At 44.7% G+C, this 17636-nt stretch overlaps 2 protein-coding genes across 6 annotated transcripts in view; both read left to right on the top strand.

Annotated features, from left to right (window-relative positions):
- HEMK1 (HemK methyltransferase family member 1) overlaps positions 1 to 15295 on the top strand; it is a 28380-nt gene extending 13085 nt beyond the window's left edge. For 4 of the 5 annotated variants that reach the window (XM_065687719.1, XM_065687718.1, XM_065687720.1 and 1 more), the window contains 7 exons: positions 6840 to 6992; positions 8983 to 9047; positions 9979 to 10028; positions 11014 to 11119; positions 12097 to 12192; positions 13932 to 14045; positions 14384 to 15295. In XM_065687719.1, coding sequence (XP_065543791.1) covers positions 6840 to 6992; positions 8983 to 9047; positions 9979 to 10028; positions 11014 to 11119; positions 12097 to 12192; positions 13932 to 14045; positions 14384 to 14420 — 621 coding nt within the window. In that variant the 3' untranslated portion in view covers positions 14421 to 15295. Of the gene's footprint in view, positions 1 to 2177; positions 2294 to 6839; positions 6993 to 8982; positions 9048 to 9978; positions 10029 to 11013; positions 11120 to 12096; positions 12193 to 13931; positions 14046 to 14383 lie in introns of all 5 variants that reach the window. The other variant, XM_065687723.1, reaches the window with a different exon arrangement.
- Positions 15296 to 15395: 100 nt separating this feature from the next.
- Positions 15396 to 17636, top strand: part of MAPKAPK3 (MAPK activated protein kinase 3) — a 127047-nt gene continuing 124806 nt past the window's right edge. The window contains exon 1 of the mRNA XM_065687716.1: positions 15396 to 15754. The gene's annotated coding sequence lies outside the window, so the exon portion shown is untranslated. The remainder of the gene's footprint in view (positions 15755 to 17636) is intronic.

Genomic DNA, 17636 nt, shown 5'->3' with positions numbered 1-17636 from the left:
GTTTTGTCATGTGCTGATTGGCAGCCAAGTGGACAAACAGGAGGGGAGGGGTGATTCGGTTAATATCAGATCAGGCTCTATGGAAAGTCCTGGATTCTGAGAACAGAAGTTTCTGGAAAGCACACAAATAAGTAAAACATTCCCAGGAAGGGTGCGAGAGCAGAGAGGTTACCCAGGTTTTCATGTGTCTTTTGCTTTCCTTGTTCTGTTTGCTAACCTGAGACGCAGAACCTCTTGCCATCTGGCTTGTACCCCTGGACCCTTGTCTTCCCTGCTTTCTCCAGAGCATGTAGGGAACAAAGAAAGGGTGCTTCTAGGGGGTACGGTATGAATTTGTGACCTCCACCCTTGCCTTTCCCATTCCTCCTCTCCTCCTGTTTTCCCTAGCCTTGTACTTTTAATCACAGAAACATCAGATGGGTCTTTCACTGTTATTGGGCTGTGGCATGTGATTGCCTCCACTGTGGACTTCTGCACAGCTCTGTAGCCCCAAGAATCTCTGCTGTTTCTTCCCAACCGTCTTGGTGCTGAAAGCTGCCTGACCTTGTTCTCTCTGCTGGTTGGAGCCACGCAGCTGTGGAGCTTGTGGTTTGGGTGCTGGCAGACACTGTCATCGTGCTTTCTTTGTGCAGCTGTGGTTCCAAGAAATACAGTGAACTACAGACCTGGCCGCAGGGAGGGGGGTAATACCAAGAACCTGTCAGAACATGAGTGTGTGCTGAGGGGGAGGTTGGGGACCAGCAGTTGTGGGTGGAAGGGTGAGGCAGAGGCTCATGGGAAGCTGTAGGTGTTTGCAAAGCTCCATGTTTCGCTCAACAGAGAAGATGGGAGGGGGGAAACCAAATAAATGACAGCATGAATTTAGGGCAAATCGGGCAATGAAGCAAGACTTCCTGGAATCACAAGGTGAGAGCAGGCTGTGAGAGGCTTGGCTAAAAGCCAAAAGCTTGAGAACCTCTGAGTGCTTGAAATTAAGTAGCGTGGGGGGCAACTGTTTGTTTCCCCTGTATGTGGAACCGCAGGTAACAGGTCTCTTCTAGTCTTTGCAAGCTCTTCTTTTGCTGGTCAGGTCTAGATACCCTTCTCCCTCCCAAGGATGTCCTGCATTTTTCCCAGTAGATTACTAAATTCACTTCTGACAAGGGTCTAAATACCTTCTCCCCACTGTGTTTTGTGCCAAGCAACAGAAGGTAGGTCCCTGAAAATCCGGCGCTTGATGCCTGTATCACCTCCAGCCCAGTGCAATGCAAAAACCATTACTGATACTTTGCACTTAGCTTACCAGCCTCATGAATGCACAGGTTTCAGAGGTGGCTGGTGTGCTTGACATCCTCTTGAGTACTCATTTACACAAAATCCTTAGAATGGGAGAGAAGGGGAGGTTCATTATCACTGTGCAAGGGGAGTTTGCAACAAGCAGAGAGACTGTGATTTAGTCACTAATAACTTGGCAGAGCTCTGAGCTGGGCCAGTTCTTAAGCCCAGCCTATGGCCCTGACTGTCATGCTGTCTGCCTGAAACAGATGGCAAAAAGGTCCTGGAGCAGGCTGGCATTGCTGGAGTGCCCTGGAAGGGCAATGGCTATCTTGCAAGCTGTGGATGCTCATAGGTAACATCTGCTTCCAGAAACAGCAGTGGCTACTGAGCTCACTTTTCATGTGAATTCTAGCTCTTCCTCACTGCTGCTTGAACATCTCGGTACACCCATCTGTTTGATGAAATGTGCAAAGAGAGGATTTTAGTTTCTCTCTGGTTCTGTCTGCCATTCAGTCCCTCCCCTCATTCCAAAGCTGTCTTTGCTGGGGTGAGTTGCTTCTTGCAGAGACTGGGAGAGAAAAGATCTACAAAATGTTCCATTTCCCCATTCCGACAGAAATACCACACTTATACCCATGTACGTGTATGCCAGGTTCCAGGATAGAAGGAGGTCTGCCAGTACATGTAGCACTGGTTAGCAGGATTTCCAGTGTAGGCTGTGTTGTTGCTGACAATAGTGACACATACTGTAAGCAGTAATGTGAATTTGAATATAACAGAGTTGAGCATTCCTCCTATCCAGTGGTTAACATGCCATGGGCACATATGGAACTGGGTCACATTTCTAAGATGCTTTCTAATTTATGATTTTGTTTGCTCCTTAATACAGTGCTTTGGATTTTTTTTTTTTATATTTACAGATTTTTATCTACACCAATAAAACCAAGAAGACAATTCAAGCACAAACAAGAACTGTCTGTTTGGATGATTTGGGAATCTGGTTCTGATCTTTGTGACTTCTGCTTTTCAGCAGGAGGTCAGTTGCCCTCACACAACTGTAGATCTGCCAGTTCCTAACTGGAGTCTGTGGGACCCATTCCTATAGTCTAAAGTGGTGTCATTGGAAAGGTGTGGATGAGGCTTCTGGAGCACTGGGTTCAGTGCTCTGCTCTGCTGTAGTCCTCAGGAGTTTTGGATAGTCGCGGTTTTACTGTTGTTCCTCTGGTGGAAAATGGGAGTTGTGAGGATAAAAGTGTTAAAAGGTACTGAAGTGCTCAGCGTGTGGCAGGGACAAGGCACCTGAGTGAGTTAACTCATTTTCCTGGCTTTAGAGACTATAAAGACACAGTGATTTTGAAGTCATTGTTTTATCCAAAGTGGCCTTTTTCTATAGTGAAGCATGTATTGCATCCTGTAAATGGTGTGAGTGACAGTAAGCCCTTTTGGACAACCTGCCATTTCAGTTTAGAATGTCACATTGTGGAGAATTTACCTAACACATTCCAAAGCTTAATTACCTTTGATTGGTAAAATGTGTGCTTTTATTTCCCAATGGAAATTTTATCATTTCATCTCTCAACCTTTAGAGCTGGTGATCAAACTGATGGTTAAGATGGCTTTTAGCAATGATGGCATTATATTAGCAGGTTTGTGTGCTCTGGATCTGCTCAGTCTGAGGAGGCGTTTGGTATCCTACACAAAGACCACAGCCTTCGGCCATCTGCTGTTGTCCCAGTTTCTCTGTGTCTGGGACTGGCATCACTTTTGAGCACCATCTGCCTCTATTGCTCCTCCCCAGCTGTGGCTCGAGTCAGATTCTTGCACAGAGGTAGGGAATGTCTGTCTGCAGGGTGTTTTTTAGTCTTTGTATGAACACTGTAATGCATGGCCAGAAATACTTCATCTCCCAAGATGAGATTTGAAAGTGGATCTGCTGTGTTCTGCTAAGTGCTGCAATTTATCAGTTTCAAGTGGTGACATCTTGTGACTGGTTTGCTTGCTAAAAGATGAAAAATACTGAGAAAGAATCTGCAGAATACTGTTCTGAATCAGTTTTGGATAACTTAATCATTCTTGACTTCTGAAAAGGAAACCTAGTGCAGTGTCAGTGAGCTGCCTGCATCTACTCTGGATTGTGCTTGCTGGGGTATTCTGATTCTTCTGCAGATGTTAGGGAAATTGGGGGGTTATGTGAAAGCTGTAAGTCAAGGACTGTGGTATCACAAAATGTCTTATTCCAGTGCATTCAGGGGTGTTTTTGCTTCTTGCTTTTAATACATAACTGCAAATTTAATTCAACATCAAATAAACTGTACTAGTAATTTATTTTCCTAATCTGCCAGGTAGAATAAACCTTGTGGTTTGCTTGCCAATCGCGTTTATTTAATAACTGACTTTATTTTCATAATTATTGAACATTTTAGTTGTAGTGAGATGTTGATACCTGAAAAAGGCTGCAGTGTCTTTAGGTTGTCACATTAACTTCTTTTAATTTAGAGCTCTTATGATAAGCAAGTGTATTATGAGAGAACTAGCCTTTGCCTCAGTAAGAAGTACATGAAATAGCCCAGGCAATAAGGCAAAGGAGTCAGGAAGTGGGATACAAAGCCCAAGTAATACTAGCATCCGTGTTTTAATATATGTGTGGTGAAAATGGGAATCAGTCATATTTCAATAGGAGCATTCTAAAAAATACTTTCACTGGGGAATGTATGAAATAGAAGTTCCATTAAAAACTCCAAGCTTGAAATTATTCAGGGTAAACCTTCAGGAAGTTAATCAATGGTGACAGTAGTTCTACTGCAGGGAAGTTACGTTTGGACATTTGTAATCAGCAACTTGTGCTACTGTGTGATCAGCCCTGGAGACAGATGGTTCTGATGAGTTCCTGTAGAGATTTCCTGGAAATGTTTGTCAATGACCAGAAATGGCTTGGATTTAGAAAAGTGATTCAGGAGCTGAGCAGGACTTTTTTGAGTGGCTTTTCTTTTGTGGTCTTGGAATCATCAGCACCTGCTTTCCCAAACCAGCTGCAATCTCTGGCTGTCTGCAGGGCAGAAGTGTTTTCGTACTGTGTCGTCTGGAGCTGCTTGCTGAAAGGCAAAAGCCATTTTTGCACTGAAGTGGGTTGATAAGGTGTTTATTTTTCCCTGTTGTTATCTGAGCACTGGTAGTCCAGTCCTCTAATGGTTTCCCACAGTCCTCTTGGGAGCCTGTAAGAATGTTTTCCTCTGTAGTTGTCTAGGAAAGGAATCCCAGAGCAGCATCAAGGAATACATGATTTGGAAGCTTTTAGCAAAACACAGTGCCAGTACCAACATGGTGACCAGGGATGGGCACTGCAGTGTGGCTCCTTGCCTGCCTGAGGCTGCCTTAGCTATCACTCACTGAACTTTGCAGTGAAGACACACCTCTGAGAGAGGTCTCTTGGAATAGCACCCTCCAGCCTGCGGGTTCCTTCTCTTGGGCTTTTGGGTGTGAGTATAGAGAGCTCATTGCTGAGGAGAGAGCACCAAAAGCTGTGGAAGGCAGAGAGTACAATCTGGAGAAAGCATGAAGTCTGTTGACGCTGAGTATGTGGTCAGCAAAGGCATGGGCATCTCTGGCTCTTCCCAGCTCAACATCTGGAGAAGCTTTAAGAGAAAACAATGAAAACAGTTGAAGGTGCTTCTTGCTGAAGAAATCCTGAAGGACCCAAAAGGCTGTGGCTGTGAAAGAGAGCCTAAAGAAAGCTGAGGAGCCAGTGGCTCCAGAAAGGGTATTGTTGGCAGGGCCAGCCTGCTGGAGAAGCAGCAAGGCCTAACACAGCCCAGTTGAAAATGTCAGAGGCTCAGGAAAGCTGATCTGAAGAAGAAGTAATGTCACTAGAACAATTACAGGATGTTTACACTTCCAAATAAACCAAATCTTTCCTTTTCATTTATGCTTTCAGGCTCTTTCAGCAGGAGGAATCAGCAGGCAGGGATTCTATTAAAATGGAAGTTGCCTGGCTTTGCAAGGCCCAGACAATGTTAAAATATGCCATCCCAGGCTGTGAAGTAGTACAAACCTCACTTCTGTTCTCTAAGCACAGGGTATGTGCTTGCGTGCAGGGGCACAGCACTTTGATATGTTTAAAAGCAGTTCACATCTTGTGGAAAATCTCAGAAAATACTGACAAAACAGCTCGTGTCTCAGATGCTCTGCTGCCAGGGATGTTTCATTGAGGCTCATCTATTCTAATGCTTCATTTTCATACCTGTTTGCATCCTCCCTCCCTCCTTAATACAAATGCAAATTGACCTAGCATGAAGGATCACCAATAGAAACAAATATCTTCACAAAAACTGCAGCTTTGCGCGAGGCATCTATTACACTGCACCCCAGTTAGGGTGATATATCTAAGGAAGGGCTTGCCCTGATGTACAGGCATGCCCAGTTCTGGCTCCTGAAAAAGTCCCTGGCTTTACTGAAGAGAAGCTGACCTGCCTGCCAGGACATGTTGCCTTTAAATATTCCTGCTAATGCCAAGAGCATGCAAGATTTCTTATAAAAAGTGGAAACTTGATAATTTTCCTGGTGCTGTCTTTCATTTTTTGGCAAAATTAACCCAATTATTCTTTGTAAATTTCTGGATTTATAGGGGAGAGCCAAGAGCAGACCTCTCAAGCAAAAATCCAGCCACTGTAGGAGGCCTTGTTTCTGTATTGGTGTGCTATGAAAGCACAAGGATTGTGGGGAGTTGTGAGCACCTACTGAAGCTGCTGATGCACTCATGGTGTTCGTAAGGTTTCTGTCCACTAGATTTCTCCAGTGAATAGTAAGGGAAGTTCACGTTGCAGACAGAGGGAGGCACACGTGTGCTTTCTCTTATAGCTAGTAATTCATTTTCAAACAATAGAACTCTGTATCTGTGATACCTCTCCTGCTGTGTTGGAATTTATATGACATTTGAAGGGTTTTAAAAAGAGGAGATTGACGGGAGAGAGGAGGCAGTGATGGCAGAGATGTTTATGGATCCAGGAGCATGGATGAAAATCTTTCCCATGTGACTTTATACCAACATAATGTAGTAGGAGTCCACAATCTGAAATCCATGCAGGGAGCTGCTCATTTGGATCATTTAGTAATTAATTGCCTTTGCTTTTCATCTGTAGGTTGGATTATTGTGTTGGATGCTGTTAGGAGCTGTACCTTTGCCTCCAGATTACATACCATATCGAGACAGTGCAGAAATCTTACATTTTGAAGCTTATAAATTCTGAAAGCTGGGATTTTGGAGTCAATAAAATGGTGTTGCAGAAGATAATGTGCTCCAGCTGTTTGGTTATTGTTTTTCTCAACAGTGCTAGAAGATTTCAGTGGATCTGTGGGAAATTGTATCCTGAGGATTTGGTTACTAATCAAAGCACCCTGTAGGGCAGATGGAGCTTAAGTGACTTCTGGCATGTCAGTTCCATTGCTCCCATTTGTGTTTAAAAAATTGGCAACAAAAATATGTTTCACTGAGCTACAGAGTCAAGAAATTCAAACTCCAGTCCTCAGACCACAAAGGTGCGAGTCATATCAACTCCCTTAGGATTTTGTTTGTTTGATTCTGTTAGGATCTCGTCTCTCTAGTTGTGGAGGAAGAATCTCTGATGTACAAGAAGAATTCCGGCCTCTGCTTCCCAGTTTCTGCCCCTCATCCTGTGATCCTGGAGATTGGCTGTGGCTCTGGAGCAATTGCTCTGAGTCTGTTGCGCAGACTGCCACAGGTAAGCTTTTTTCAGTGCTCGTAGTATGATAGATGTCTGTGTTACAGGACAGTCCCATGCCAAGTCTTCATTGAGACTTCACAGACAAACCTCGTTGTTTTGATGGGACTTCAGCAGCTGAGGTCTCTGGCAGTCAGGCTTTATATGTTCATGCTAGATAGAAGAGGGCTATTTAGGAGCTGTCTGCAGGAGTAGCAGAGACGCAGTCAGAATGAGAGCAGCAAACGTGCTCATTCTCCAGCTGGCACAGCCCACTATTAATCACCCCAGCCTGAAGCATTGGTGAGTTTTGGTTTAAGCTGATATTCTGGGCTGTGGACAAGAGGGGCTGAGACACGAGCACACACTCTGTTAGTCAAATTTATGGGGCAGTCATGTCTAAAAATCACCCTTCTGTGAATCAAAAGATCTTGTCTCTAGGAGACTGAAGACTAAATGAATACAGGGAAGGGATTACCACAGAAATGTCAGTACTTGGGATCGATATGACAAGCACATGGCATGCTACCAAACCACTTTTTGTCCCCTGATAACAACCCACACCTTTTGAAGAGAGTGAAAAGAGCAGAAAAAGGACTGAGATTTGGGTGACCAAAGGCTTTCTTGCCCTGATTATAGTGGCATGTAGCGTGCTTACTGAGGTACTGTTGGTAAGCAGAAAGAGAAGTGAATCCAAGATCTCATCACATGTGGTTAAAGGAAAAATATTCCCCTTTCCTCAGAATTGCAGACCAGCTGGTTTGTTCTCATGAATAGAATTGCCGTGGCCAGCCCCTAGTCCTGCAGAAGGGAAAGACTTGGTGTGTAAAAATTAGAGACTGATGCCTTTGTTCCTCCTCCCAGTGACCTGATGGGGTTAATAGCTGAGCTTCATGACTTCAAAGTGTAATTACTCTGATTTCCTGAGCTGTACTTCACACTTTTTTCCTTGCCTGTTAAGTTAAAGAGCTGTGTCAGTCTGTCCCTGTTACTGATAGCAGTCCTTTCTCAGCTGTGCCCAGAGAAATAAGTAGCCTTCACTGATTAGTTAGTGGTGGCCACACAGACAGCTAAGTGGAGCTTACACTCTGTGTGATCTCTTTAATGCTTGAGGCAGAATTTGGCAGTAGGGTATTGAGAAAACAATGGCAACATTTCACTTATGGAGTCAGCTGTGTCCTCACCGTAAGGGTCAGCTTCATGTGTGTGGGTGTTAGTCTCAAACCGTGAAATTAATCCCTGCAGGAATCATGGCCAGTCACACCATCGTCTCCAGATGACAAGTAGCTTCTTTAAGCATGCTTTCTACATGTAAATATTTACCAACATCTGTGTTTAAAAAGCATTAAGCAAAGCAAAACCACGTCAGATCTTTGCCTGCACTTAGCCCAAGGTGGAATGGAAGGTCAAACCAGTCTCTGACTGTGTAATGCTGTATCTTAAATTACACTAGAGGACTCTCCAATGCTTGACACAGAGTCAGGTATGTGCAGTCAATACATGCAGTGAATGTGGTGCGAGGACTTCAGTGGACTATCCAGACAAAAGGTGTCTGTGTAACAGATGGAAAATACCAGAACCTCTGTCCAAGTGGTTATATTAAAGCTGGAAGGGATTCTGTCTGCATTAGAGGTCTTCCTTTAATCTGTGTCTACCCAGACTAGAGGTCTTCCTTTAATCTGTGTTACCCAGACTAGCCAGTGTTGAATCTCACATTGCTAGGAGCTGTGAACGTTAGGTGAGCCTGTGTGACTCCGTTGTTGTCAGCTTTGGTTTGGTCAGGAGGCTGTCTGTTTTGGTATGGTGCTGTCAGTGTTGCAGAGTGCCTTCTGTCACCTTACTAGAAGCAACTCGAGATCCCTTCAGTGCACTGAGATGTATTCTTCATCAGCTGTTCCTTTTAGGAGCCAGGAATGAGCAGCCAGTTGTCAGTTTTTATCCTGCATGTCTTTTGGCAAACATGTCTGTTCAGGAACCTTGTTGATGGTGGTTTGTTTTTTTCCTGTGCCAGAGCCGGGTGATAGCCATGGATAAAGAGGAGGCTGCTGTGGATCTCACCAGGGAGAACGCACATAGGTACAAACCCACATATTACCCATATTTTGTAAACTGTTGCTTGAAAAAGGCTAAGAATGCTCAGTATCAGGACATGTGGTGCATGTTTATCACCACTGGAAACCAGAGAATGTTCAGTTGGTTGAGCTCCTAAAGTGTAAGAATTAAGAAAAAAGCTCATGTTTACTTGAGTGTTTTATTCTTTGACTTGTGAATGTGCTTTGCAAAGGCAGCAGCCTAAATAAAGCAATAGTACTTACAGGCTGGCTGTCTTCCATGGGTTTTCAAAGCATTTCGTGGTAACTACTCCTATCCTTTTCTGTGAACTTGGGAAATTCAAGGCAGCAGGTAGTAGGAATGTATGTCACTTAGGAGGTTAAGGACAAGTAAAGTCTGAACCTTTCTTTCTCTGGCTCCCTTCGTAGTTATTGCTGTGCTTGTTTCTGGCATTGCTTCTCTACATGTAAACTTGCACACTCAAATAGCACTTTTATGTGCTAGTGTGGTATCCCTCAGCATCCTCCTTGCAGCATCACCTTGGGTTTAGTGAGAATGGTGCTGCTGGGGCCTGTGCTGTGGCTGGTTGTTCAGAGCTGCTGCAGCAAACATCTTGAGGCTGAAGTGAGGACAGATCTATAACAATAGGTTGACCTTGTCCTTCCTAGTGCCTCTGCTCCCTCAAGTGGTTCTTAACTCTGGTTATTCTGGACTGTCACTGACATAGCACAGCATGCTGTTTGCTTTTAATTTTGTTCCTTGGGCAAAGAGCACATCCTAAACTTCCCTTGTGGTTTGAGAGGAATCCAGCTGCAGTTGGTGGGGTAGGATATACGTGGATCAGATAAGAGATATGACATTTAATGAACTGTTCATAGAATGTGCTGTTCGTGAACCCACACAAACATTCCTCCTAATAATTTCTCCTTTTGTTCTTGCATCTGGAATTTTACAGGCTGCAACTCCAGGAGAGGATCCATGTCCTCCACCAAGATGTTTCATACAGTAACTCTTTTCACTGTTATAATTCCCTTTGTCTTTCTCCCTTTTTACTTGGATGGGGGAGGAGGCATGAGAGACAGCCATGGGACCTCTTTGGAATGAAGGTGTCAGGAGGGTGTTGGAGTTAATGAAGAAATAATTAGTAAGAAGTGAGCCACTGAAGCTTTTCTCTTCAGAGATTTCCAGGCCAAATGTTCAGCTGAGAGAAGTCTCTACCTACATCAGAAGGTTCCTAGTTTTAGGTGTCCAAAGGTTGTGTTCGGGTGCTCTCTACTGTTACTGGGGAGAGGCAAATATAAACAGTGTAATTCATTCCATGCTGACATTAGATAAACATGTATGTGCTTGTCTCTCTGATGTTAGAGGGTGCCCAGATATTTAGCTTAGATTAAATGCTCAGCTAAGGGGCTTGTCTGAGGACAGGTCCCCACTCACATAATACATGATTCAGGGCTGGTATGCGTCAGTCCAGAGAGTGGCATGAGCACAGCGAGCTGAGCCTTGTCTGCTCAAGGAAGAGCAAGCCATTGGGTGGTTGATACTGCTGAGAGGGCCTGGCTCTTTTGTTTATCAGAGTTCCTTATGCAGCTCTGGTGAGAGGAAAGCATCTTGACAACTAGTCTAAGCTGCCTCTTAGCTCTTTGTGGGCTCTCTCAAGTCCCGGTTGTTGCTTAATAACCAGATAGGCACAAAGCTTCACAGCATCAAGGCCTGTAATTTGTAACGTGTTCTGCTAAGCAGGGCTGTGATATGAAAATGGGGTAACTTTGCCTGGGCTTAGCTTTGTATCACTCTTGCATTCCAGGTGGGGATGGTGAGCAGGCCAGGCTGTCCCCAAAAGAAATAGGATAACATTTTGTTAGAGAAAAGCGGAGCCAAACACGCATGGGCATGTGTCTGGAGACTGTTACCTGGCAGGATTTTGGCACTGAGCTTACAGGGGAGATTGCTGTGATTGAGAGCTGGTTGTGATTATTTTCTTCTCTAGGTTCTACCAAGCAGCTGCTACTCTGGGGCCCTGTAGACTTCATAGTCAGTAACCCCCCGTATGTTTTCCATGAAGACATGGCTTCCTTGGATGCAGAAATCCTCCGGTAATCAGACAAAGAGGTTCTTCTCCTGTTACATGAAGAAAGGTTTTCTGTCTGCTTTATTACACTACACACAATTGCACATGAAACATGCAAATGTAGTATACACGTACACAGCGTAGGTGTGTTTCTATAGTATATAATAATGCAGTGTTACTTTGGTATTGCTTACAGGTCTGTAACAATACCAAAGCATTTTAAATACATAGGAAAATGGAAAAAGCACTCTTGGAAATCAGCAGGCTCCTGATCCCGAATGGATTCAGGACATTTTTCCTGCTTTTTCTAATAATTGATGTGAGTTTATGAAAGAAAGTACAAGCAGTCTGAGCAGCATTTTGTGATGAAAAAAAGCTTGGCTGGAAATGTTGTGACCCATTCTCATCCCAATCATTGCCTTAAGCAAATAAACCCACACAAACATGAATAAGCTCTTTTGGGGTGTGGAACAGCTTTGTGTGTGCTGGTTCTTCCTCAGAATTGATTATCATGCATGTCAGGACAAAGGTTTGCACCCGCCTCTCTGCAAGATGTGCACCAGAGCGGATTCTGAAAGCTGAGCTTTCTGCATCCTAATTTGCTCGGCTATGTTAGAGAGCAGCCCAGCCTGCTTGTTGGCATGGTTGAAATAAAGCAGGTGATCCCTTTCTGTACAACCTGCTCTTTCCCTGTCCAGCTTGCCCAGAGGGAACAGATCCACAGGTTGGAACTGTGTGGCCGTGCCTGCAGGTGACTTGTAATTTTCAGGACCAGTTCAGAGGATGTTTTCTGCTTGTGCTCAACATGGAGTTTCTCAGCCTAGGGGCAGCTGCCTTCTTAATCTCTTGTTTTTTACATCAAAGCTATGAGTGCTGTCACCTGCTGTAGAAGTACTGGAGTTCAGGTGTGTTTGGTGTACCTGTGTTTGGGGCAGCGCATCCTTAGGCGTGTGCCTCATGCCACGTGAATTGCTCTTAATATCTTCTTATTCCCACACCCAGCTATGAGGATCTTGATGCACTGGATGGGGGAGATGATGGAATGAGAGTCATCAAAACAATTTTGGCTTTGGCTCCTTCTCTTCTGAAGGATTCTGGGTAAGCACTGTTCTCTGAATTTCATGTCTTTTGTCCATTCACTTCTACAGCTTCTGTGTTCTTTTCATACAGGAAGGAACAGGGGAAAGAGTTGCAGAAATGTCCCTCCCTGCCCCATTTAAGAATACCGATTTTTAAAATGTCATATATATAAACAAAATTAACTTGAATTTGGTTAATAAAGGGAGCCTTCCTTGACCAGTGGTGGTGTTTCATAGTCATTAGTGAAGTGGGAATCTTTAAAGGTCAAAGCAGCAACAAAAAGAACATGAAAGAAAGCAGCAGAGAAAGAGGGAGTGCAAAACAATGTAAGCTTTCTAGGCTGATAACTGATTGAAATAGAAGTAGTATAGAACTCTGTGAGAATGGATGTAGATCTCTGCTTCCCTCCCACCCTTTAATTAGGGGAAACTTGTTTATTGCGCCAGGATACAATGCTGGATATCCAGGAGAAAGATCAGCCAGAGATAGTTTCTTAAATGTTAAGTTTCTCCAGGGCTAATACTCAAGAATGATTGTTCCTGTTCTCTTTCATGTGGGATCCATTTTGTGCTTAAAGATCAACATTCTGATACTGAAAGGTCTGTTGTGCCAGGGCATTCACGTATCCTGCTGAAAGATTCCTGACATTTTACCAGCATAAGAGAGGTCATTGAAAATCTGCTGTTTTGAGAAGAGGAATAGGAATATTGAGAGGCATAATGCATGCAAAAGAATTAATTCCTGCTGTGCATGCCCATGAGAACAGAAGATGCTCCTCAGAACTTCCCAGCAGCTGAGACTGGTCTCATGGGGTGGGTTTTTTTCCCCTTCCCTTTTTACTTGTTTTATGAGATAGAGCCCCTGTTGAAGAGTGGAAGTTTTTTAAGGTCAGGAATGAGATCCACACCCAGCATGTATTTAGTTTGGTGAATTTATAGGAAGTATTCAGTGTGGGACTTCTTCGGAATTCTCAGGAGAGAGTACGGTTGGGGTCTGGCCTCTGTTCTCTGCCTGTTCAGCTTATATCTTGCTGCACTGTCACAGGCTGTAACCAGTTCCATCGTCTCCATGTGCCTGTAAGCTAGGGTGGTTCTGCCTCATCATGGGAGTGGAGATTCAGAAATGGGCCAGTGTCATAAAGTCCAGCTGGAGCAGAGATGGAAATAGCCCTGCAGTGTTCAGGGCTAGTCCTGGTGCACTAACTGAGCTTGTCTGATTAGTTCCCTTATCCCTGCTGCACTCTCCTTTGTACAGTTCTTCGTGTAGGGCTGAATGCTGGTGGTGTTTTTGTAACTGATTTATGGAGACATTTACTGTGGGAAAATGAATGTACTAACTTACACTGTATGACTTGCTACTGGGACATAATGTCACCCTGCTTATAACAAAGTGAAACTTCATGCTGCCAGTCTAGTGCTCAGTGTTGATGCATTTGTATCTTAAAACCTCGTTTTGGCCTTAAGTCTTTGGGGGCTTCAGAAAGACAGAGCTGCATGGGGTTCAGAAGGGGTACTTACATGTCAATACAAGGGTTTAACTGCTCACACACAGAAGCACCATAAGAATTCCCCCCAGTCTGCATCTTACATGGGCAGCTATGATCTGATTTAGGATTAGTGGATTGCAGTGTGTTTGCTATCCCTCTCCTTTCTTGCACTGGTAGGAGTCATCCGGAAAGACAGACCTTAATTTTTATCAGTTTAGCAACCTAAGTGTGTGCATCTCCCCGTTTTCTACTCCCAAATTTGTCCTTTTAGGAGTGTGTTTCTGGAAGTTGATCCCAGACACCCAGATATGGTGAAGGACTGGCTGCAGGCACACTCCAATTTACTACTTGTCCTCCGTGCCATTCACAAGGACTTCTGTGGCAAGTAAGTCTAGTTTACCTTCAGATTTTTGCTTCAGGTATAGGACTGTCCCCTTTGTACATTATGTCCCCACATCCTGATGTATTGAATGAACTCAGCCAGAGAAAGTCCACAGCTGAAGCCAGTCTTGAAGGGGGCTCCCTTCATGTCCCTTCAAGTACCTCAGCTTTCTCATATCCTGAGGTAACCTGGCAGGTGTTTCTGAGTCAGGAATTCTGATGCAGGTAAGCATTTCTGATAGGGTGACTAGCTCTGGTGCTGTTGTCATTGCTGCTTTTACAGGATGGAGGTAGAGGCATGTTCTCCCTACTAAGACAGCTCTGGTATTCTTTTTCCCCCAGGCCTAGGTTTCTGCACATCCAAAAACAAAGCAGGTGACAACTGTACCAGAAATAACTTCCTGCAGCGTTCTTTTTACTGAAGAGATTGCTGGAAACTCTGCATGGCAAAACAAAACTCCACTTCATCCAGTGCTGGACGGGTTTAAGATTCAGCTGGAGAGGGGGCTGGGACATCTAGTCTAGGCCATGCTTTACCAAGAAAGATTGGAGCAGATGATCCTTGAGGTCCCTTTAAACTTAGTATTCTATGATAATGCATTGGCTTTTCCATGCAGTGGCAGACCTGATAACAGAATTCATCCAGAGATGCAGAAGTTCAACAGAGCATGTAGAAGCGTTTCACCTTCCTCGGGCAACTACGTGAAACTTTTTAGTTTGCTCTCTAATTAGACTCATTAATCTCACTACCCAATGGAAGAGTTCAGAGCTCCAGATACTTCATTAAAAACACAACTTCTCAATATGTCAGATCACCCATTTCACCTGAAGAGAACTTCACTTTTTTATTGTGGTTTTTTTGCCTGGAAACAAGTTTATGTAGAAGGTGACCAGATTGGATGATAGGTCCAAACTCTGCCACGTATTGGTGCATGGATTTGCAGCTGTAACAGGACATGAGTAACGTGTACATTTCAAACTCAGTTCTATTCCAAGATCCTTATGCTCTGGAGCAGATCTGCAACAGCAAAGCAGCTTTTGTTTCGCAGTCCTGCTGAGTGACATGCTATTGACGGATCAGTGCACGTGCTACACCATGTGAATCTACAGCACCTGAAACTTGATGGATGCTGCCAGAAACCGTCTAAACACTGTAATAAAGATAGTGCTTCAGATCAGTTTTGTTACAAGAATTGCATTGCGGTTACATTTCCAAACGTGCTGGCAGACCTCAATAAACATCTGGCACCTGCACATTGCTTCTGATAGTAATAGAGATGCCTAATTTCCATGTAAGGCCTTCAAGTGCCAGACTTTACAAGGAAGTCCAGAATGACTACTCCAGTTTTGCAGATGGAGAAGTTGAAAAACAGGAGGTGAAATGGCTTGTACAGAATTTGACAACAAGCCAAGTTTGGAGTAGGACCCAGTCTCTTGACAGCACTGGTAATAGCTGAGGTCTGTTTCTTTGGGAAGGATGACTCAAGAGTAGGGCTGCCTGAAACAACAGTGAGAGAAATCCCTGAAATGGACAGTCCACATCATGAAATTATAAATAATGGCAGGATTAAATTCAAGCTGCTGCTTGTTGTTGCTGCTGTTTCCAGTGTTACAAGTTCCCTTATTGACCATAGCTAGCCAGGGAAGGAAGGAAAGTAAATGGAATGATCTGGTTCACCACTCTGGATGGAAGCAGTTGCTGGGCCAGTGGAGGTGAGCACTGGGTAGGGGTGGAGGTGTCCAGGAAGTGACCTCTGCTGTCTGTGTGCACCAGGGAGGTGCTATCAGGTGCTCTGTCCAGGCTGAACTGCAGTACCTAGCCAAAATAGTGGGTAGGAGATGTATCAGCAAACTGCATCTGTTTAGGGGGCTGCAGCAGATACAAAGGACTTACATGAGCACTGATAGATCTGGTCCCTCCCCCACACTCACTCCCCACTCTTTCATTTGCTCTTTAAATTTTGAACATTGGCTCTGCTTTTCCACAAACACCTGGGCTCTGGCTGATGTACCAGTGCTTAGGTCTCTGACTGGATGCTTTCCTCACCCTCGGGGCTTTTACAGCTCTGCTCACAGAGTGGCCTTTCACCCATCCTACCACTCACACTGTGTCTATTATCCCCACCACTCTGGGCATCCCAGCCCCAGTAGTTCCCCACATCCTACACTCTCTTTACTTGAAGTTACGAGCCTCTCTGAACTGCAGTACCTGCCCTGGTTAAAGACAGTGGAGGAAATCTAGGGGAGGAGAGAGCTAAAACAAGTTCAGTTATAATGTATGTGGTTCTAGGTTTAGAAATAAAGTGCCAGCCCAGCTGATTTCTGGCAGGTTTGCCTGTTAGAGCTGAGAGTACAAATTGTAGTCAAAAAGGTGGTTTTGTTTGGGGATTTTTAGGGGTTTATTTTTTAAATAGTAGCTTAGGGTCTTTTTTAAGACCAGTTTGTCAGACTTGGTCTAAAAATTAAACAAACTGAGTTCACAGATTTCCTGTGGGTGTTAGCAATGTTTATGTATGAAACAGCAACATGCACAGCTTCTGCTGGGCGGTTTACTGGCTTGTGAGAGTGTGAAACAGCATCATGTTGCATTCTTCAAGGGGTAGGCTGATTCCCTACAGGAGGTTGGGGTTAGATGTCCCTCTTGGTGGCTGGGCTGCAGAAAGCAGTGTGCCTTTTCTGGGAAGCATCAGTCACTTGTCCAAGCTCTGAGCAGCCCACTTTCCCTGTGAGACTATTGGTCTAATCCAGTAGGACAAGTGTTAAATTCCTATATTTATAGCTGAAGCAGTAATAAAAATGCTTGCATTTCTGTGGGTTTGCGTTATGCAGTGGTTATACGTCTCGGAAAATCACATGGTGCCGCTGACCTTCTCATAAAGACAAGATGGGAGAAAAATTATCCTTCCTCCCCAGAGGCTGGCTTTGTCATTCTTGCATCCGAGGGAATGCGCTGGTGCAGTACAATGTGTTCTGCAGTGCTTTACGCAGATTGGGCCAGGCTAATTTTGGTACAGAGCACTGCAGAGCTTTTTGGGGCTGGTGGTTTTAAGGAACCACAGGCACTGCCAGACCCTTGCTGAAGCACTGGGCCGTGCCTGTGCTGTCCTTGTGCCTGTGCGCGGGAGGCTGAGCTGACGCCAGCGCTGTGCTGTGTACGTGAGCTCTCTGCAGAGGCATAGCCTGTAGCTGCTTCCTGGAGCCACACAAGGCTGCTGCTTCAGTCATCACTTTACATAATCTAGGATCTGACATGCATTTAATTTTCTGGGAATTTACTGGGTCTTTGGAGCTGTATCAAAACACCGATTTGTTTCCTGAAGTGATGCTTTCAGAGGAGGGCTTTGTTTTGCTCTAGGACCCTGAAGAGGGTGGTTGCGTGTGTGCTCAGGTCTCTGGTTTGGAGAGTTACTAGGTGTGAAGTATCTCCTAGGGATAACTGGCCTTCCCTGGGGAGCTGGTGGGAGCTTGGTCCTTGGCAGAGCCCTGCAGATGGTGCTGTGTCCCAGCGTAGCTGTATCTGCGCTGGAGAACAGTCCTGCCACCACTTCCCATTCTGTGGAGAGCATGGCAAGGTGCAGCCCCCAGTGAAAGAGCT

This window comes from Lathamus discolor, chromosome 7 (assembly GCF_037157495.1).
Source record: "Lathamus discolor isolate bLatDis1 chromosome 7, bLatDis1.hap1, whole genome shotgun sequence".
NCBI lineage: Eukaryota > Metazoa > Chordata > Aves > Psittaciformes > Psittacidae > Lathamus > Lathamus discolor.
This window is presented reverse-complemented; position numbering and strand designations above follow the sequence as displayed.